The 24,139-nt window shown below is 33.1% G+C and overlaps 2 protein-coding genes across 3 annotated transcripts in view; one reads left to right on the forward strand and one right to left on the reverse strand.

Moving 5' to 3' along the window:
* Positions 1 to 9,100: 9,100 nt before the first annotated feature.
* LOC139518943 (uncharacterized) lies at positions 9,101 to 16,005 on the forward strand. Of its 2 annotated transcripts, none has more exons than XM_071310636.1 (5): positions 9,101 to 9,253; positions 11,469 to 11,953; positions 12,333 to 12,534; positions 13,849 to 14,052; positions 15,393 to 16,005. In XM_071310636.1, the coding sequence occupies exons 1-5, from the start codon at positions 9,197 to 9,199 to the stop codon at positions 15,894 to 15,896; spliced, it is 1,452 nt and encodes a 483-aa protein (XP_071166737.1). In that variant the 5' UTR covers positions 9,101 to 9,196; the 3' UTR covers positions 15,897 to 16,005. The 2 variants fall into 2 exon arrangements, with proteins under 2 accessions (XP_071166737.1, XP_071166738.1); XM_071310637.1 differs by having other exon boundaries at positions 9,249 to 9,335.
* Positions 16,006 to 20,992: 4,987 nt separating this feature from the next.
* The window catches only part of LOC139518944 (neuronal acetylcholine receptor subunit alpha-10-like), a 65,190-nt gene continuing 62,043 nt past the window's right edge, over positions 20,993 to 24,139 (reverse strand). The window contains exon 9 of the mRNA XM_071310639.1: positions 20,993 to 21,130. Within this exon, the coding sequence (XP_071166740.1) occupies positions 21,052 to 21,130 (79 nt within the window). The 3' untranslated portion in view covers positions 20,993 to 21,051. The remainder of the gene's footprint in view (positions 21,131 to 24,139) is intronic.

Below are 24,139 nucleotides of genomic sequence, written 5' to 3' on the forward strand. Positions count from 1 at the left end.
CCAGCTAAGAATTTCGGGTAAAATTGGATAGTCAATCAAAGTTGTAGCCAAGCAAACATATGTAGGCCGATGACGACTAATCTAGCTTTTTATGTTTTTTCTTGATCATTCAACTGACAAATGCTACAACTGATTGAAAATCGACCATATAACCTCATTATAGTATTCAAATATTTTACATCAAGAAAAGTCTAAATCTTAACTAAAAAGGCGCTTACCTTACTATTAGAACCTGTCACCTCCATAGTTACACTTTATGTGTGACGTAAATGTATATATATATAAACATATAAATATAAGTACTTAGAATATTATGTAAACACAGCCTTTTGAAATTGACCATTCAACATATACTAAGCTTTGTCATGTTGCAAGTCAGCTTTATGAAGATTGGTTGTTTTTGAAAGATATTGTATTCAGAATAATAAAGTTCCAGATACAGCATTTCTACTGAGATTTAAAATTGATCTTTTGTTTTTTAAGTATGTCGATACGAAATACCATAATCGACATTAAAACATGTTCTATATCAGGAATAGTATTGATGTTCCTAATAGAAAAAATACAATAGGAACTTGAAATTATAGTCAAGGACTAGTTCCTTATGTAAATTTGCTTAGTTTCAACAGATCTCAAAGAAAAGATTCAATTGATCTTATTCAGACAACACATGGGCTTGGCTGAATAAATATACAAAATAAAGCAATATTTACTATTGTGAAATGGTAATTTTAACGATAAAAATCCGGAAAAGAAACTACAAAACATATATGCTATCTTTAGTTACACAAGCGGGCCACATTTGATTTATAAATAAAGGTTGTATTTGTTCTATGTGAATTTGAATTTACTTTAACGTCTACTAATCAAAGTTTTGTCCTTAAAAGTAAACCTCATATTTATTTTTTCACGACTATTCCATTGATATGTGACTTACGTGATATGCAATGATTGTCGATCGTCGTTGAATTTACCAGTCTTTTGTGTATTGTAAGCATTATAAAGAATGGTCTTCCACTACGTATTCTAATATGACGTGCTTCTTTCGCTTTGTGAACAAACCCATGCTCTAAATCCAATAAAATTTGTTTGCACATGCGTATATTGATATTGACTCCTTCGGAATAATGAATTTTGTCAAATTCTCATGCACTTAATAAATTTCCTTAACTTTAAAACACTTTTAAACTCTTAAAGGGGCAGTAGCTACGAGATATATAAAAAAAAACTAAAGTAAGATTTTTTTTTTTGTGCAATCAATAATGAAAGTGAAATAGTGAAATAATAATTCGCTTTTAGCAGCCAAAATGGTTCAATTTTGTCAAATTAAGCGAAGAAACATTGATAAATACTCATTCACTTGCAAGTGAATTAGTCTACCTCATTAAATCCGTATTCATGTGAACTTCAATTTAACCCCTTGCTAGAGATTGACAACACATGCATTGTACTGGTTATTTAAAGAAAAAAAAATGTCTACAGTATTAGACCACTTTCGAGTTCATCCGTCACCGGAAAAAACTCGTCAATTATACGCGCCTTTATCACCGTCATTTGTGCGTTTAAGGGCGTCGTCACTTCCATTCCAATGTTGAGCGAGTGGTTGGAAAACTATAATTCTATATTGTACGAATTATTCGGCAAATTGAATTCTCAAAATTGACAACCAGCACTGCTGTCATTAGGGAATTGTCATTAAGTACCTACAGAACAACCATTATTTCTAGTTTATCCTACACAGTGACGATCACTAAGACGCTTGATGAACGTAAATAGTGCAGGGATACAGGCGAGCCCCTCGATCTGGTAAATGACGTCATAAAGGCGTGTATAATTGACGAGTTTTTTCCGGTGACGGATGAACTCGAAAGTGGTCTATTATTACTGATTCGATCCATATAAAATCATTCTTATACGGTTAAAACAATGAGAAACATATATTTTTAATCTATAAGATAAACTCAAACAGACCTAAAAAAAATCCAATTGCACGTGTTGGTTTAATCTATTCATATCTTCATTCATGTTTACATCGCTTATATGGTCATCTGAGGTCAAATCGAGTGTTGCTAAACGGCGGAAACGAAAAAACGGAACGGAAACGAAAACGGAAAGAAACTTTTATATAGTCGGAATTTAAGGGGGGAAATAAAGAACTATGAAAATCAATAGATCTCGTCTTATTGGTAATTTTTGCTATTAAAAGTTAGATATATTTGTAGGACTCTAAAGTGCGATGGGGACGCTAAAGTACGATGGTCACGCTAAAGTGCGATGGTCTACGCTAAAGCACGATTCCTCCATACGCTAAAGTGCGATGGTCCGCGAAAGTATAGACGAGAGAATTGTACTTGGATTATGACGTTAACAGTCGTTTATACAAACCAAAAATGTATATGCCGGAACATAAATTAAGAACATTTGATTCACAACTTTTAAACCAAATGTCCATGTTTTAATTTCAGACCTCACCGTGCTTCGTCGGCTGAAGCAACTGTGTTGATTTATTTCGGATGCTGGAAGAAGGACTTGTGTCCTGCAGTCAACCATTTTACTTTATAGATGCTAAATAGGTTGAAAATAGTATACGCATATAGGTATCGTAGATCCTGCTTCTATTGGCAGCGAACGGATGCACTGAAATTATTGTTTACAATTCAGTTTACATTGCGGTCCCCTTAAAAATATTTTCGATTTTATTAAAAAGTAACGTCAGTAAAATAAAGGTTCATATTTTTCAGCGTAAATTATAAGTTGTCGGCTAAAACATAGTTTGTACAGTGGAGGAAAATATAACATGTCTTTTTTACGGAAAAGAGAAAGCTTGACGAATATTGACTTTTTCTCGCATTTAAGAATAAAACACCTTGTACAAATAAATGTTACTTAATGTATTCCGACATTGTGGTCGGTCTTCAAAATAAATTTTAGAAACTATCACTTAAGCTTACCGATAAATCATAAAGCCTGTTACATATGTTACACCTTAGCATTCTAGCTTTTGCAAATAGACCATTTTTTTTTTAAATCCATGTATTTTAATGTTTTAAACCGTCGACCTTATCATATTGGTCCATCGCACTTTAGCGTGATATACCATCGTACTTTAGCAAACAAACAACCATCGCACTTTAGCGTGAGACAACATCGTACTTTAGCGTAGACCATCGCACTTTAGCGTGACCATCGCACTTAGAGTACCATCGCACTTTAGAGTCCTACATATTTACTATATATTTTAATATAACAGGCGAACATGCAAGTGAGAAAATTCGTCATATAAGGTCGATAACTCATGTAAGAAGTCATTTGACTGTTTTTACGTGAATGAACATTAGGTGTAGCTCAACATTCTAATAAAATTGAGAATGAAAACAGGGAATATGTCAAAAAGACAACAATCCCACCAAAGAACAGACAACATCCGAAGGCCACTAATGGGTGTCCAACAAGATAATCCCGCACCCGGAGGTGGTATCAGCTGGAGTCTAAATAAAATTGTGTGCTAGTTCAGAGAAAATGGGTGTCACCCTAAACTCCAAAACACATAAATGAGATTAAATCAAAAAAATATACAAGACTAACAAAGGCCAGAGGTTCCTGACTTGGGACAGGTGCAAAAATGCGGCGGGGTTAAACATGTTTTGTGAGATCCCAATTTTACTCTCCCTCTTTACCTCTAGCCAATGTAGAATAAAGAAACACGTATGAAGCATACACACATTAAAACTCATTTTAATAAGAGTCCGAGTCCGATGTCAGACTATACACGTTTTTCACATCAGGTTTTCGTTAAATCATAGCGTTTCTTAATAGACAGCACTTGCATTTTATCCCTGTGTTTTAATTTAAGCCATGTTGGCTAACTTGGCTGACAGGAAGTGTTATCCAACACAGTTATTAGATTAGATACACCAATGGTAATTGTTGCAAAGTTTAACCAAAACTATCAGGCAACTCCCTTAAAGACATATGTTCAATAACATTTGGCCCAGTAGTTTCAGAGACTGAGAAATTTTGTAAAAGTTAACAAAGACGAAATTGGACGACGAACGCCAAGAGACGAGAAAGGCTCACTTAGCAGGGCCAGGTCAGATGAAAAAGAACTCTCGCAAAGTGTACCACTAAAGACTTAGTACCAGCAAAAAACGACCATGTTACATCCAAAATGGAAAGACATAATAACATAAGTATGGGCGAGAACAAAATTAGAATATGGATTCAATACATAAAAAGTATGAAGGTCAGAAGAAATTATAGGCCATAGAATGTAAAAACAATATTATTCACCAATTTTTCAACAATCATCAATACCAGCTTGATACCTGATGAATGGATAACAGGAGAAATTTATGCATTTCCGCAAATTATGTATCTCAAACATGCATTCTCTGCAAGATGATGCTGCAGCATATAGGAAAGTCCAACATAATATTTTACTGTCTAGATTATTATAATATCATCAATGCTTTACGTCGTAGATGCATGATTCTTTTATTAATTGTTAGTGGCTTTGATTTAGCTGTCAGACTCGAGTTCATGAAGGCCCTAGACTGTGTCCTCTGTTAATAGTCTAAAAATCATTGATTTCTTGGATAATCGGATGCTTGGCAAAATCGTAAAATAAAGTTTTTAGCATGATTGAATATAAATATATATAGATGTAAATGTTTTTTTAATGAATTTTCAAAGAAGAATTTAGCGGCATGATATTCAAAACACTATATATATGGACAGATTGATGTTTAGAAACCCTATCTACATTTCTTGTAAACATGTGATTTACAATATACAAAATGTCTATGAACAGATATCATCAAAAAGAATAGTTGTAAAATTCTTTTTGTTTCCGTATTCCGTTTCCGTTCCGCATTCCGTTCCGTTTTCCGTTTCCGCCGTTTAGCAACACCCGGTCAAATCGATAGTTAATTAGATGGCGTCTGGACTACTAAAATACACACGAAACGAACCTACATATTATCTACCCCATGCTCTGTAAACTGTTTATTTTAGACTTTTGGTAATTTGGATAAATGTTTTACACTATTATAAATCAAATATGAGAATTTGAGTCAAATCGGTGACCACGAATTTGACAGCTAGTGCCCCTTTAAATGGTGCATATTGTAGCGTTGTCGTTTTTGTATGGATTCGTGTTTGTCGATGTGTTATTTTGGTAGCGTAAATTACGTAAAATCCATATTTAAATGGTACAAAGAAAACAAACCACAACACAAAGTTTCAAATCAATTATTACTATGTAATCTGTTAAATGTATATCAGTTTGACATAATAAAACAGTTGAACAATCATCCTAATTCACTAACACAATATTTCTCTCAACACTTCTAACCAACAAGCTATCTATCCTCTTACTCTTCACTTACACGCTCTTCTCTCTTGCATCCCCTTATATACATAATTACAGGGGGTACTCCGACGGTTCCAAAGATGGGTACCGGGTGGTTCTAAAGATACCGGGCGGTACCTCAGCGGTTCTTAAGATTGGCTACCGGGCGGTACCCTGACAGTGTCAAAGATGGGGTTACCGGACGGTACCCCGACGGTTCCAAAGATGGGGGTACCGGGCGGTTCTTTAGATACCGGGCGGTGAATTTAAATAATATAGATACCGTTCAAATACATAAAACACCGGACCGTGTCCTGTAGAAATGTAATTTAACCCAAATGTATTAAAAAGAAAGACATCTTACATAATAATAAATTATACAGTCAAACTAAAATCGCTACAATCCCCCCAACTAGCAATTGAAATTCCTATTTCAATGTAGTAAACAAAACTAGGCTAATCACTGTACAGTTACATAATTCAAAGAGCTCAACTCAAGTCAATGTTTATAAGTTCAATGCATAATAAAGTTATAATAGCAGTTCCTAACTTCACTTTCAAATCACCAACATTAGCTGTGACGAACCTTGTATTCAATGTTTTATTAAAATTATCTCCAAGAGGTTCCAATGTTTTATTTTGAAGAATTGTCTGGTGGTTCCAATATTTTTTTCTCAGAATTGTCAGGCGGTTTCAATTTTTCATTCATGGGATAGTAGATCTTCCCATGGATAGAAAACAGATAGGGATAGTAGATCTTCCCATGGATAGAAAACAAGTGCCTGTGATTCCCAACAATATATGTCCAGTTTCTCCATCAGGGTCAGCAAACACACAACAATTTTGCAGCAATACCCTTTTAAATTCATCGGCTTCATAAATTGAAAGATTCTGTATACCGCTTTGGTACATCTTTTCCATATATTGAGGAAACAAACTATTATACGAATTACGATGCTCAGTCATATTTAACCAAACTTCCAACTTTTCCGCCATCTTAAAAATGAATCGTTGGTCAATATAAAACAGTTCATTCCGCTGGTATAATCTCGTGTGGTTTTTTTTTTTTTTTTTGGTGTTAAAAATACGAAACACTGTTCCTCCAGATGTCACGGTTATACATCGGATGCCAGCAACGAACTGGCTCCCTTGAGTTCTTGACCGCCGTTTGTGTTTGGTTAAGTTTTAAAATCATAAAATATTTTGAAGCAAAATAGGAGTTAAATTTTACGGGGAAAATGTTTTAAAAAATTATTAAAAACTCTCCTTTATCAACTAAACGCTTATATGGGACACTGTTCTTGTATACTATGATTTTTATTGCTATGTTGATATTTGAACCATTTAAATATTTGCAGCAAAGTTAATGTTTTGCTGAATGCCAAGGAGATATAAAAACGACATCAGAAAAAAATGTACTTTTAATTAGAAAAATAATAATTAAATCTAAAAATACCACATCTGATATATTTGTCCTCTTCTATATCAATTGATATCGAGTATTGCTATCCTTGTTGTTAAACAGAAATATTTTGCTAAATCAATTAAAAGTTTTTATGTAGGAAGTGACATGCAATGATAGTTACGTTCGTAAAAGGTACAAAGAGGTGTCAGGTAATTCTATTTTCTTGATCTTTATCGTAAATGAATTTATTGCTTGGTCAGATAATTTTTTCTTTACGCCCAGTAGCAAAGGGCGCATTTTATTTGAGCGCATTTCGTGATAAAGGTTTTAAAACGTTAGCGCTCAGCTTTATTTGGTACATACATGAATGCAATCGTTTCACAGCTAAAACAGTTAAACATAAAGATACTCCATGATAATCAGGTCTTACTTAATCCTGCTCGAAATCCCACTCCCACTTCTTCGTTGGTAAGCATCGGACATAGTTTAACATAGGGGTACTTGTACATAAAGATACTAGAAAGATAAAAAAAAAAAAAAAACAATAGTTATGTTCCACATTTTACTGTTCAAAATACATGCGCACAATAATAAAAAAAAAGCAGCGCCCAAACGTAATGATTCTTTTCGTGCAAATTTAATGCACCGTTAGCAAATGTGTACACCGACGAGAACATTTAAAAACTAAAAATAAGTTGAGTATAGATCCAGTAAGGAACATGTATACTGTTCCCAGATCCAGTAAAGTAAATTTAGTTTGGTTTATAACAGGGAGTATGGAATACAAAAAGAAACAAACAAACAAACTAGAACTGGCGTATGACAGAAAGTTTGCATAAAGCCTTGTAACCTTCTACGTCCGAACTACCAGTGTGAAAAGGTCACAGAATAGTTAACCTTAATTAATAAAAAATGACAGAAACTTTTCAAGTTCATGTAATTCTTTCTCTCAAGGGTTGCTACTACGTGTACTCTTGGATCCTACATTGAAATTAATCCTGGATTTGTCCTAACCATCCACAAAACTTAATAGTTTTCAATTGATTTTTTGTATCATTCAGTGAAGTTGGTTCAGTAGTACATACGTCAAGGAAAATTTACCCGGAATATTCAATAACTTTTTAACAAGCTATGTAGTTAATGATCCTTTTGGCTATGATGTTCGTTCGACATGTTATTCAAAACCGCCATTAAGCATTCTATTTGAAGTGAATAGCAAATTGATTTCACTTTCGATTTATACTAAATTTCCCATTAAATAAATGCGATTTTCAATCATTTTTGGCTTTCATAAATTATGAATTAAACTATAGATTTGATTTGAAGTGGACTTACATAACCAAGTGCATTTATATATAATGATTTATTATGACTGTACTAACATTAATTATTCCATTTTAAGTGCACTAAATGATTGTGATTTCGCAATGGTCTGCTTTGTAGCGCTAGCGGTCGTTATGACAGAAAATCGACAAGATAAAATGATTTCGTCATTAATTGGATTTTTGGAGTTTTGTTTAATATTCATATCTCCACGAACTACAATATATGAAATCTAATGAGTTCATCTGAAAAGAAATAGATTTTATAAATACAAAAATCATAATGTATTTTTTTAAATATGATTCCAGAAAAGTTTTAATTCCGTTTCTTAAAAATTTTATTCATTTGCTTGAAAGGCAAATTCAAGTCAATCATTTTTTTGTTCATCTTTAACATTGTTTAGACACATGTATAACGCTTGGAAATGAAATGTTTTTACAAATGTTGTTAAATTTCAACTTGAAAGATTATTCCAAAAACTGTGATGTATTTATCTATATACCTGCAGCGGATTTAAATCATAGTTAGTTAACATAGACATTTATGGGAAACAATTTTGAGACAAGTGCCTGTTTAAAATAGGGGGCCAAAAAACAGGCCTTATCGTACCTTGCTTGTCCTTTGAAAAATCACCTAGTAAACATAAGTTGTTTCTCGGTTAGACTGGTTCCCGATCGCAATATGCAGTATGTTGCACATATACCAATATAACAATTGTAACAAGAAATCGACTTTTCTTTTTCCGAGTTGGTAGAATATCTAAGAAAATAAATTAATAAAGATAGTAGATCTAAGAGCATAGATATTTCTTGAAATTCTAATGTTAATGAAAATAAAAAGTGCTTACGTTACTCCTCTGTAGTAGATTAATCGGCTTCATCATTGCTTCTCTGGAGGTTTTTTTTCAACTGGAACGAAAAATCAAACTTGTATCTAAAAATGTCTTGAAACACTGAATGAAATTAGCGGAATCATGGCCGACATAGGTTTAGATTTTACTTACTCACATGACGTCACTTACCGTATCCCAATATTCCTTTACGCGTTTTATGATGTGAAAATCGACGCAACTGAATTAAACATCTAGAAAACCAAGCAAATTTTATACAAACAAGCAAATGGATAAAGATGAAAATCGTTTCAGGCCAATCCAAGAAAATAGAGAGGGTGTTGTTGTAAGATTATGAAATTCGTTATAGTCGGTCACATACAAATTTACGCTGAACATGATTAATGTGGGATATGCATATAGATAGCGTGAGATTTATCAAATATTTTTAGTCAGAATCTGACAGAATTTCAGAAATCTTAAAAAAATCAAAACATGGTTAAACGATTTTTATGTTATCGCTTGAAGGAAATCCAAACCCAAACCAAATTGTAATTCATCGCTATTCACATTTTGTTTAAAAATTACAGTAAAAAGTCTAGGCTGATCTACATATAAGATTCTTGGTCGATAGGTCTTCAATTTCGAAATTTTATTATCTCTCAGTCGTTGTGCAAGTTGCCAACTATGAAGAATGACTCGAGTGAGATTTTCACGTAGTTTTCATATATATATACTTTTTTGTATATCGGTAATTGACGAAAATTGAAATATATGTCGCTGGATTGTTAGCAAAAGTGCCAATACAAAATAATCAAACGAGCCAGATATAATGCGACTATTTTCTATTGTTTATTTCATTTAAAATCTTGATTTCTGTATAAAGATTAGCTTTTCGGTCCTTGTTTTACATTTTTACTATTGACTATGTCCGCCAATAGTAAAAAAATATAAAATAAGGACCTAAGAGCTACTGTTTCGCAGCTACATTATTATTGTTACATACTGATATGAAGGACTTTTTTGACCTATTATTATTTTCATTTCGTTATATTTTGAAATCAAATTTGGTGGCAAAATAAAAAGCTTATTGTATAGAGCATAATCCTGAACCATGTAAGAATTATTTGAATGATTTGAAGGTCGATGTAACTACTAATAACTAATATGTTGTTATTATAATCTTTTTTTTTCTTTACATATATAACCAAATAATTATGACGTCTGCCAAGGCTATTTTTTTTCTGGGACGCTGGACTAGTACATAAAATTGAGAATGGAAATGGGGAATGTGTCAAAGCGACAAAAAACCCGACCATAGAGCAGACAACAGCCGAAGGCCACCAATGGGTCTTCAATGAAGCAAGAACTCCCGGTCCCGGAGGCGTCCTTCAGCTGGCCCCTAAAGATAGAATATTTTAACAAAATAATTCCAATCCTTAATTTCGTGAATAAAATATGTCCTTCCAGGCTTAGACTGGAGCAATGCCGGGCTTCTGTGATGACAAAAAAAACATATCTTCTTTCCAAATTGAACAATTTCATAATTAACACGTACTTTTGGGAGGACACATTGACATAGATCATGATGTTGCTAGAAAACATTCGGGTATCAATATAAAATAACCTTGCTTCGTTTTTTACATTTTTGTTTTGCCGTCTAAATGTCTTACTCCTCCTTTTTCACATTCTTATGATTTTTCTCCCAACATAATTCATAAAATTAGAAGAAGAGAGCTTGTTATGTAAAACGAGTTGTAACGAACTTTCTATCATGAAAAATAAAAACCAATATACCAAACTTGATTTACTTTTTCTGTTCACTGGGTACAAATATTTGCCAGTTAATGTTCCATATTGTCCCGTAAAAAATTCTAACAATTTGATATATATAATACAAGTATGTTAGGTATCTACCGCTCTTATGCTGTTCAGTGTTGGTCATAATAGTAAAAGCTTTGGTCAGACCCGCTACAATACATATAAATGAGAAATGGTATGATTGTAAATGAGACAACTTTTTACCAGAGTTCAAATGACGTGGATATGATTTAAGAGGGTGTCCATGGAAAAACCAGGCAGTGGGTGGCACATGACATATTTTGTTTTCCAATTTTTTTCATCTATTTCATATCACAAATTCATTCTTTCTTAAAGTTAAATTTTGATTTTTTATTAACTGCAACAAATAAAGAGAAAAAAATACATAGAAAGCATTGACAATTCATTGAAAAGAGAGATAACTCTTCATTTTGTACACAATTTTGTTGCATTGTTAGTGAACTTTAAAATCATTTTTTGAGCCATCCACTGTTGGTTCAAAAATATCTTTGACATATATATCCTTTGTATGATATAAACATTGCATTGGAACCAAAAATTCAGTGGAAAAAAATTATGGTGTGCCACTCATATCATAGGATTTGCCTGATATTTACTTGGACAGCCTCTTATATATATAACAGCTTAAAATTATTATATAAAATGTACGAAAAAAGTAACAATTTAGGGCTTAATAACAAACAACTTAAATTATATATTTGTTTATTTAATCTTAATAGCAATCGGAAACCTGCGATAATTGGTATGAATGTTCACCAAGTAAAACAACTGAACCACGAAGGAATAAATATGTCGTTGATGTACACTCTCCTAAAATCAGGAAAACAGGGATCGACAAAGAACATGAAAAGCCTTCTACTTCTAGTCAACAAACTGCAGGTCTTTACAAACATCAGTCTCGTCACGACGATAGTTTATACAGTGACGAAGATCGTCAAACAAAAAAGCAACTTGACTACCGCAGTTGTTCATCAAATATACAGGCGTATATACCAATAACAGATTTAAAAACATCGAGGACAGCATCTTCTGTTGGCAGTTTGAGGTCACTTCCTACAACATCTCCAAGTCGCAGTAGGACAACTTCTACACCAAGCAAACTAATGTCTCCAGCTAGATCGTTCTCCCCGGAACTTCACACTCATAGAACTGACTCTTCCAGCAGATCAACACAAACTAGTAAAGCAAGAAGGAGTATGGACAGGTATATTTTCAGAGTTAACATAAATTCATTTCAGACGAGAACTTTAAAATGTTGGTTTCTAAAAATATTATCAGTAACGTCCATATTGTTGTTATCTATTTATGATTTGTCTTATTGACAATTCACGATAGTTTAATATTTTGTAATGAAATTGAATTTTTATGTCGCATATACAATTGAGCTAAACATACTACTTTTTCTGAACGGATGCTCTTATCGACAATAGACAATGTATCTTAATTGGAATTGATGGTTGAGGACAAAATATTTGACGTTAGTTATTCTTTTGTCAGGAACATAATTTCTAATAGTATGTTGACGTAGTTTAGTTGTTATAAGTGACAAAAAGATGAAAAATGCAAATCAACCTTTTTTGTAGCTCATCAAGTGAAGCTGTTTGCAGAATCTGCCATGAAGGTGGAAGTACTGAGCAGCTTTTTTCACCATGCTACTGTTCTGGAAGTATAGGTCTTTTACACGTTTCGTGTTTACAAAGATGGCTTGGATCATCCAACAAGACTTGCTGTGAGCTTTGCCATTTCCAGTTTAAAGTAGAAAGGAGCCCAAAACCATTTTGTCTTGTAAGTTGTTATATTCTAGATGGTTCAAGACTGTTGAGTTTGTATTTCATTACGAATTAGATCAAACGTGAATTAACACTGATTACATGTATATATGCATACAATTCAATAAATTCAAATGCATTCCATTATTTGAATTAAAATTGAAGCAACGAATTGATAAATATTATACATCTGTGTAAAATAACACGTGCATATTTGGAACTACAGTCTGTACATTGTATCATTATATTCATGACATATGTAAACACGACCTAATATCAATAATGAAGTTTGCATTAGTCGTTTTTTCAAGTTATATTTTGTAGAACGTTATTTCTAGGGAATTACCACAGTTACTTTTGTTCTCGTGAAAGTTTAAGCACTAAATGAGCTCCAAATAGAAATGACAACGTTAACTGTATTGTTTTATTACATTTAGTAGACCGTCAAGCCTTTGTGTTGAAATTCTTTAATGTAACAAACAGTGTATAAGGCAGGAACGCCGTCAGTTGTTGCTTGTCGTATGACATTTCTTAACATTTTTGTTAGTTGGAAAATTTAACGTAGGTTTATTTCATTGTTTCAATGTTTTAATATGTTAAATTCATTCTCAACTTTTCTAGAATCGACGATTCAGAGCTTGTCATATTGTATTAACTCCGATATATTGTTCAGGGCGGATCCAGCCATTTTTAAAAAGGGGGTGTTCCTAACCTAGGAAAAAGGGGTGTTCCAACTATATGTCCCCATCCAAATGCATTGATCGTCCAAAAAAAGGGGGGTTCCAACCCCCGGAACCCCCCACCCCACCCCACCCATCCCAACCCCTTGGATCCGCCACTGTTGTTGAATATGAATAAATTAGACTTAGAATCTTCTTTTATTCCTATGTAATCTAATATTTTTTCACATAAATATGATACCTCGATTTTTTTCTGTTGAAAAATCCTTGATAAATGATTCTGATCATAGAGTTAACACTAAAAGGAGTAAATATTTGGAAAAAAATATACAGGTACTAATCAATTACGGAAACGCAACTTCTGAAAACGGGGAGTTTAAACTGTTCAATATTCATCTGAAAAAGTTAACACAACAATAACTAAACTCTTGGCATTTGTTCACATGTTTTGGTACAAATGGGTACAAAAAAAAATCTTTTCTAATTTTGCTATAATTTTCCAAAAGATCGTCAGAATTTGATTTCCTACTGGTCATTGCATTAATCATATGTTAACTAATTTGATTATCTAATGTAAAAAATAAATCGATAGTAATACTGCTTATATTGTGCTGTTCAGTTTATGCTTACAAACTATATTTTCGTTTTAGTTTCTAAAGAACCCAGGTAGACGACGTGACAAGCGCCATATGATTTGTGACATTGTTTGTTTCACATTCTTGGCACCATCTTCAATAGTTACTGCTTATTTATGTATCGTTGGAAGCAGAATGTACGACGCCGGAAGGATAGAAGCTGTCTTGCTTTATTGTTTGACATTTGCTTTAATGGTCTTGTTCAGTGCATGGGTTACGGTAAATTTCTTTAAAAAGTAAAATCACAAAAATACTGAACTCCGAGGAAAATTCAAAACGGAAAGTCCCCGTTCAAATGGCAAAATCAAAAGCTCAAAAGCTCAAACACCTGTAACGAATGGATAACAAATGTCATATTGCTGACTTGGAACAGGCATTTTCTTATGTAGAAAATGGTGGATTAGTCCTGGTTTTATAGCAAGCTAAACCTCTCACTTGTATGGCTTGTATTAAGGATTGTACACATTTTGATAAAGAAATATAATATATACTTTTCCAATAGAATGAGATGGTATATGATTCCAATTGATATTTCAATTTGGATTATTTGAAGACGAAGCACATTTAAGGAGGCTCGCGGGTACAAAAAAATCAGCAACAATTTAAACATTTGTTTTTTCATTACAAATTTTGTTTATTACACTATTAGTTATTACTTTATAATATGGTACAAAAATCATTCGGACAAATCGATTTGGGTTGGCCACATATGACTTTAAAAATGTTTATATCATTGAAAAAGCTCCAAATATATATCTCCCTTTGGTGCAAAAATGTCATTTATATCTTTTTTTAACTCATCGGTGACCTATATTTTTTATTATTGTTTTCAAACAAGCTGTACATAAACTAAATAAATGTAAAATTGAAGCAATTTCTGTAATTTAGTTCTTTTCTTTATTTCGATATTACCAATATTTCTCCTATTAGTTCAACAGAAAAAAAAGGACATTAACAAAAATGTATGCTTCTTTCGAAGGCAGATTGTGAGCTTAAATGAACGGTGACCCCATATTTTTATTTTATATTTCTATTAGGTATAAGATAAAGTTTAATCATAGAAAAAAATAGCAAAATCCTATATTAGAAAAAAAAGTTGATTTAGACCCGCGAGCTCCCTTAAAAGTTAAAAGTTGAGTAACCTCGTCTCGGTAATTCAGTTGTATAGTGCTCGTCTTTTGCTTCGCCTGTTAACATTCTGGCTCGGCATGTTACCATAGAATTGCCATAGACGGGTTCGTAATTTTATCACATAAAATAGGAATGAAAGGACACCTACGAAAATGTCAATAAGATATATGCATTTACCCAATCGATACAAATATCAAAAACCTATTCATATTCTAATTCTAGTGTTGAATATTGCCGTCAGACTTCCTGCTGCAATAAGCCTATTCGCCATTCCAGACGTTTAGAAAAACATATATAGAACTTTCAAAGCACACATGCGTGTATAAAGTAAACAAAGACTTAAAAGTCTCTATCATCGTGATCGATCAAAGTATTATTTTCTGTACACTTGTTTAAATTCTGAAATTCTATAGTTCTTATTTTTACAGATGTGTCTCCGCCATAATTACGGGCTTTGGAAAGATTGGAAACAGTTCAACCAGAATGTCCGAATAATATGTGAACCATCGTCTGAGCTACAGAAACAGACTATAAGAAATTCACCTTCTGGAAAGGTTAACATGCAGCGCGTCAAACTATGTAGTGTCAAAATAAAAGTATCAACAAATATGAATTCACCCAAAAGACAAGCAACACCTGAAATTTATCATCACTTACGTTTGACCGAAAGTAATATTAAACGTTCTTTAGAAGATCCAACGAGCTACAGGAAGAACCTCTCACTTGTAGAAGAAGGAAACGAACCTACTATAGGTCATAGTCCGAGGTCACAATGCCACTATAGCAGTTATAAGGATAGACATGTTCCTCATGGACATAGTAACTTTTATGAACCCAATAGATCAAGATACCAAGTGAACGACTGTGATCCCATAAGATGTGAACATGTGGATCCAACGTGTAGGAATTGTTCTAGGAATACGTATGTTTGAGTCTTGAAAGACACATTGTTTATTCTTACTGTGATATATATCTTATATTATTAGCTGTTAAAATCATGCTATGTTTAACTTCAATAGAATGTAATGTTTTAGTTTGAAACTTGGGATAGTTCTTTTAGTTCAAAATTATTGCACAAAAATATATCACCTGTCAAATCATACACACTATACAATTTAGCAATAAAAAAGCAGCAAATTAAAATTGAACCTAAAGTAGATGCAAAAAGCAAATTTAATCACCTTGGCCTCATGTGCATATTTCAGTGATTTATTTGGCAAATATTACATTCATGTTCAGGACGAGAATAAAATAACAATAGATATAATCACTGGTCGATGTCTCTGCTAGTGGACAGTATTTTCAATATGAATTTCGTTAAGATAAGAAACTATATATATATGTTACAGTCATTTTCTAAATTTAGGCATTTTGTAAAATGACTGAATTTTCAGGTAATTTATAAAATTTCTAACCTTGACAGGCATTTTACCTAGTAATTTTGTAAAATTAACGAAATTTTGAAACAAAATTCCACAAATTGCCTGTTCAGTTTCAGGCAAATGCCGCAATTTGTAGAAGAATAATATCGTTGAGATGTATATGACAAAAGTGGGGAAAAAACAATTACTTTAAAGAAAATAACTAATGGTGCCGTAGAATTACTTTGTTTTCCCAAAAAACAGCTGGAAACGTTTGTATGCAAAATGATGTTGGTTTTTTTTTAGTGAAACTACGTTAGGTATGTACTCTCTGTATTTCAGATAGTAAATTTATGATTCTTTTGTCGAAATGACAGGAAAACAAATCGATCTTTCAATAGAACAAAATTTCCAAACGAGTTTTTAGAAAATCCAGATTCAAAACAGTCAAGTGAAACATGTGAAATAGAGAAAAAGAGGTTTGTTTATAATTGACTGATTGTTTGCTATCAGTAGAAAATTTAATGCATTTTTAAGATGAGAATGATTTGGTTATAATTCATATGAGAATTTTCTGCAGTGGATTAGTTTAGTATAGAAAAATATAAAAATAGTTAAAAACTATTAATTGCAAAAGTTACCAGCAACACAAGATTTACAAGGAGGTCAACATGTCCGTCGAAATCGTTAGTCGACTCGTTATTATCTAGTCTTTGCTGATTTTACCAATCTTTGGTGTTGTTGCCAAATATCTTGAAATTTATAACCGATAGCTAGAAACTATTGAAACAAAAATAATCAGCAAGACAAGATCTACAAACCAGTTAATATTTCCGTTATAGTAAGTAGCCTTTTAAAGTAATGATTTACCTTAAATGACGGACGACTTTCATCCTCTCTTGTGTTTTTGGTAAAAACTGCAGGAAGACGACAGAGAAATTTGTATCATGAACTATTCAAGTCTATAATGTTCTAGAGTTCCTATTGTTTAAGATGCACATAGACCTAGACGAATGGCACGTGCTCTTTCTAGCATCTTATTTTGTTTAGCTATCAAAGTTATGTATTTCCAAAACTGTTTGCTATTTTCTTTGATATCTAGCTCCTACTCTATTGTCAACATAATTGTTGTGTGATTTCATTTATACTTCAGTCGTTATTTATTTCCGTAGTTCTTTGCATTTTCCCCCTTATATTCCGTCCATATAAATATTTCTTTCCGTTTCCGTTTCCGTTCCGTTTTCCGTTTCAGCCGTTTAGCAATACCCGAAATTATTGCCCATTTTTTACGATTTAAAAAAAGGCTGTAGTGGAGGGGGTCAGAGATACAACTTCAGGACGCATTCCTCTGATGTGTCAGTCTCGTTGAAATCTCTTTCGTGATTTTTTTCATGTATTACAAGTGGAAAATATCAATCAATAATTTTTTTTTATATCATTGATATTTAATTTTAAAAAAAACACGATCAATTGTATTGAACTTAGCCTTTATACTGAATTATTTGAGTGTTGATATCTTATTTATTATATCAGTGTTCGTGTGTCCAGCTACAAAATGTATGCCCTAAATTGTTTGCACCAGAATTAGGCGCGGAGTTAATTTGCGTTAAAACGCTGCGGTGTATGCACATTCATTTTGGAGCTTAAAAACTATATAGTTTTAATAAACCAACTTGAATAATTATTTTTGGATGTCAACGTTTATTTTTGTTTCACTTCTGTGTTTTTGATATTCCGTTGTTTTCCATATGTAGTTGATGTGTTTCCCTCGGTTTTGGCTTGTAAGCCGGATTTGTTTTATCTTAATCTATTTATGACTTTTGAAAAGGTATACAACTGGTGCCTTTTTTCATTCGCCCTACTGCTTATCATACGAGTTGATACAGCTACTGCAGAAATATTCTTTAATGGTAGATAATAGGTATATATTTCTTGAGATATAATTTTCTTATAATTGAAGATTTGACTATGCTTTTTTCATTTTTGTTTTCTACGTTTCGGGGCATTTAAAAGCCTTAAGCTTTTCACTCAAGTTTTCTTTATTATTTTATGGAATCTGAAATACGATACATGGTTAGCCTTCTTATATTACATCTTGAACCATCCATGATTATTTCCAGTCTCAATTGTAGTATGCGGTATTGGTTTTGATCATTGTTGAATGTCGTACTATGACCTATATAGCTGTTGTTAACTCTAGTGTAGAGTTTTCTTATTAGCAATCATATAACATCTTCAACTTTTTATAGTCTTTAAATTAGACAGATAATGGCAATGGAGAATGCGTCAAAGAGAGACAACACAACCAAAGAGTAAAAAAAAAAACACAGACGAAGTCCACCTATTGGTCTTCAACACAGCGAAAAAATCCCCGGAGTCGGACTCCAGCTGTCCCCTTTACAAAAACTGTGTACTAGTTCAGTGAAAATGGACGTTATACTTAACTCCTAAACATATAAACAAACTAAAATTTAAAAACTAAAGTGTGTTGCTTTTGACTATTTTTTTTAACAGAAATTTCACCTCTTTCTCGATAGCGAGACTAAAAAAAGTATGCTAGTTCAAAGCAGGTAATTTTGCGTAGCCACAAGTAGGTAAAAAATTACGCCAACAGAATAAAGCTAGGATCAATGCCTTCATGATGGTCATTTTTGAACAGGAACTTTAATGGATTGAGCAAACAAATTCCAGTGTCTTTTATATGCGGTACGGGTTTTACTCATTTTTGAAGGTCGTACGTTGACTAATGTTGTTATTAAGGTTCATCATAACCTTTACGCAAATATGGCCGTATTTACACTTGTATTACAAATTTCACTCTGAGTACAGACAAACCTGTGCATCTGGAAAAGTTTTAAATCATGGCTGGACCTAGATAAATAAAATTCAAAGGCATTTTAAGTTTCAGAATATTAAAAACTAAACTAAATGTTGCTATTCATTTAAGCTCACCTGACCCGAAGGGCCAACTGAGCTTTTCATCACTTGGCGTCCATTGTTGTCCGTCATCTCGTCGTCGTCGTTAAATTTTTACATTTTGAACTTCTTCTAGAGAACCACGAAATGGAATGAAACATGGCATGAATGTTCATTAGGAGGTGCTGACTAAGTGTTGTCCCCTTGTAACTGACCCATCATCCAATATGGCCATCGGGGGACTTTGTTTAACATAGGACCCTATGAACAATGCATACAGATGTCTTCTTTTAAATTGTGAACTTTTCATTTTTAAGGTAGCAACATTATTCCAGCAGCGCCTGCATACGGAGTATATATCTCTCAATATTCTTTTTAAGCCACGGCGTTGTCAGTTTATTTTCTACTTATGATAGAAATAAAAAGATGTGGCTTGAGTGCAAATGAGACGACTCTCCTTTCAAGTCACAATGCGTAAAAAGTAAAAAAACTATAAGTCAAAGTTATGCTTTTAACACGGAGCCTTGGCTCACACTGAACAGAAAGCTATAAAATGACTAATGTAAAACAATTTAAACAGAAAACCAACGATTTATTCTACATAAAAAACGAGAAATTTGTTATGAATCACCTCAACAAATGACAACCATTAAACAACAGATTCCTGACTTAGAACTTATGAGTTAGAATGCTCCTTTGGGTTAAAAGGAAGTAAATAAAGATGACTGGCGCAACCTAGATTTTACATCCAAGATAATAGGTAGAAGTAAATTTATTTTCTGCTGCCCTGGTAATTAGAAATACAAATTGAAATAGTGAGAAATGGGTGTAGGCCATTGGTGTAGAAATAGCGAGAACTTTAGAGAAAACTCTCTGTGACAAGCAACATTTTCTGTGCCAAATTAAGCAAGGGGTGTTCTTCATTCATACTACTTCGAAAATTCCGGAACCGTTGAGTACCCTTAAAAACTGCCATTTTTCTATCAAAAAAGCTGCGGCACGATATATGTTTGACCATTTCAATTACACCCAAAGGTGTTGATAATTCAGAATTCGAAATTTTTTTCAATGGATCTTTGATAGTGAAAACGCAGGACCAAAAAAGGCTACCATTGTCGCCTATGTAAATAATTACTTCCTTGTAACCTTTGGTATCTTTCGCTTCTCTTTTTTTTAACTACTGTAACGAAGAAGCCCATATGTGTACACATTCTTCACATCCTAGTAGCTACTAATATCAGTTCGCCATGATGCCATTTTGCAATTAAGCGATCTATCAATATATATTGACCAATCTTGAACTGTCCAGCAGCAAAATATCTTCTTCTCCTTTGTTTCTGGTGTAAATGCTGCATATTATTCATATAGATGTGTCATTGAATAAATAAATATTAACACAAATTAGCAAAAATAAACAAGCTTTTAAAATTTATTGTTATAAAAGTCTTTTCAAGACATAAAACTAAACTAATATGATAAAAAGGTATCTTAAAAATGATGTAATTAAAAACACATCTATACACTTAGTACGTTTATCTTGTACATTCAAACACACATTTGTACGACAACAAATACATGTTGATACATACATTCTCACATATTAACACAGACATACACAAAAATACTAAACTTTCACAATTACTAAATTACTTAAGACCAATAATAGTCTCTGAGATCATACAACATTGCATACAATAAAATCAGCAAGAGTGATAAAATGAATCATGCATCAACTACCCACTGCTCTTTCTTTTTAACTTGAGACAGGATAGGCAATATATTTTTTTCATCAACCCATGTGCTCCCTCATTTAAAAAGATGCAAAAATTATCCCTGTACCAACTGAAAATGTCAACAGGAATAGCATAAGACCAAGTCTATCAACACATCTTGGAGGGCCCTCATGGGGTTTTTGATTATGTGATTACTTTGCCGTTTTTTTAATGATTATTTGATTATTAAGCCAAATATTTCATGATTATTTGATTACCTAGGACTGTATTTTTAGTTTATGATTATTTGATTACTAAAGATAAGCAAATATTTAATGATTATGTGATTATATTGGCAAAAAAATGGTGATTATGTGATTACTAGGACCCCCCCCATGAGGGGCCTCATCTTGCTAATAATATCCATAGCTGGGCATCTTCTGGGATGAATATCTTCTGCTTTATCATGTTTTCATCCTGCAAATACACATTATAAATACATTGTTAACAACAGATTAACTTCTTTTTTATTCTTTGAACATTCCGCGAGAAAATAATATGTTTTGACATTTATTTATCAAAACCGAATGTGCATCAAACATTTTAACATAATAATACATGTAAAAGCATGTGACCTTTAGCTCGATGACTATCATTTTCATTCGGGTAAATATGCTGTCACAGTTTATTCAAAATCAAGTTCATATAGAAAAACTATTTAAATAATACAAATATAAAGAACAGTTTATTATATAATGTATATGTATTGGGCTGCAATCATATACCATGCTCACGTGGAGCTTCCTTTAAGGTGATTAAAGATATAAATCGTCCGTGTTACGCTCTTCATTCAAGAGGGCCCTCATGGGGTTTTTGATTATGTGATTACTTGGCCGTTTTTTTAATGATTATTTGATTATTAAGCCAAATATTTCATGATTATTTGATTACCTAGGACTGTATTTTTAGTTTATGATTATTTGATTACTAAAGATAAGCAAATATTTAATGATTATGTGATTATATTGGCAAAAAAATGGTGATTATGTGATTACTAGGACCCCCCCCCCCCCCCATGAGGGGCCTCATTCAACGTGTAATCATTGTCCGTGTAACGCTCAACACTCAACGTGCTTGCATCGTCCGTGTAACGATCAGCACTCAGCATGTGTGAATCATTCATCGTGCATTCGGCGTCCGTTCATCATTCATTCTGCATACGTGTACCATTCGTGTTGTCAGTTTGAATTTCAGAAGGTATGTACGTCATGTACGTGGTATCATTTAGTATTGATATTTTCATGCGATTCTGTAAATTCTGATCATAATGAAACATACATGCAACGAGATTGTTACTTTTTAAAAGACTTTTTAAAAGACAATCCAAGACCACAGCTCAGAAACGGTAAGTTGACACTAATGATAAAACATCATGAACTGTTTTTCGTATGTTTTCGGACAAAGACCCCCTTGACACCAATTTTACCATACCAGTAGTTCAGAAATGTCGGAAGGTATTTCATGCAGTGAAATAATCCAAATTTGCTTATCTTGAAATTGTATGTCACAGTAAAGTGAATTTACTATACTCTCTCCGTCAGTTCCCAGTCTAATTGCAACTTAAATTTTCAATTACAATACAAACACGTTTTGCAGGATCTCAATATTGACGACTTCAAGTCTAAACCTTCTGATTGCACCTGTGCTAGTTCCAAATTCACATATAATCCGGTTGGCCACGTTAATACCGGTGACCTCAACATTGTCAAAATGTGGTATCCAAAGGTCCGAAATATCCTGAGTCGAAATCCATCAATTGGAAATACAACTTTAAAATACTGATGAATTCAATTGAGGATTATGCCAGGCAATGGGCTAAACGCCAGAAAGAAGACGTAGATACTCTATCTGAATGGATTGAGGCTGTGAGGTCTTTGATAAAAATCAGAATTGGGAAACTCAATGGGTCTATCAATGTCCATGCTACGTCATACTTTAAAGACTCAAATGTTGCAAAACACTTGTCCTACCTCCTTGACAACTTTGTTGTTGTCCCCGCAGATAAAGCCCGAAACTGCATCGTTTTTGGGTATCAATCACATTACACAAACTGCTTGATAAATGAACTAGATAATGACAATTCACTAGGAAATTCAACATATACCCTCACGACACTTTCAAAAGGGGAAATCCTGGATAATCATAGGTCTAAAATTTACCTTTGAAATTTCTACCATAGATGAAAAACTGTATCTTCCATCACTGTATTGGATACCTTAACAGAAGTGTCCTTACAAACAACGATATATTGCTTGGTCTTCCAAGGGCTCCACGAAACTTTTTTCTAAATTATTAACATCTATTGTATCAGCAATCAAAGCCGGGCTTCAAACTTAATGTGAAACTGACTATTATAGATGTGGCGTTAATCGGATGTGGATACTCAAAATTCCCAAGATCTTTTAGAGTGTATACAATCCAAGACTCTTTTATCTTGCAATAGTATTAAAACATTTGAACCTTCTAGAGTTTACACAAGTATTCCCTATTCCAAACTAAAGGAAAAATTGAAAGAGTCGGCATTGCTTTTTTTTTTTAAAAACCTTCAACGTAGATACAAGTATCTTGTCATAGGGAGGAATAAATCCTACTTTGTAAAGAATCGCTCTGATTCAAACAAAAAATTTTCTGAAGCTGACATTATCTCAAGATGCTTGATTTCTTGATTGACAACATATTTGTAACGTTAGGAGGACATTTTTTTCAACAGCCTGTCGGCATTCTAATGGGAACCAATTGTGCCCCTCTTCTTGCCGACTTGTTTCTTTATTATTATGAGGCTGACTTCATACAGAAACTTCTTAAGAAGAAAGATAAGATGTTAGCAATTTCCTTTAACTTTACTTTCCGGTATATAGATGATGTTCTCTCACTAAATAATTCAAAATTTGGTGACTATGTTGAACGCATCTATTCCATCAAACTAAAGATAAAGGATACAACAGATACAGTTAAGTCGGCCTCATATCTTGACTTACATCTAGAAATTGACAATTAGGTTCGGTTGAAAACAACAATTTACGTCAAAAGAGATGATTTCAGCTTCCCAATTTTGAACTTTCAATTTTTATGTAGCAACATTCCAGCAGCGCCTACATACGGAGTATATATCTCATAATTGATACG

Source organism: Mytilus edulis, chromosome 4 (genome assembly GCF_963676685.1).
Source record: "Mytilus edulis chromosome 4, xbMytEdul2.2, whole genome shotgun sequence".
NCBI lineage: Eukaryota > Metazoa > Mollusca > Bivalvia > Mytilida > Mytilidae > Mytilus > Mytilus edulis.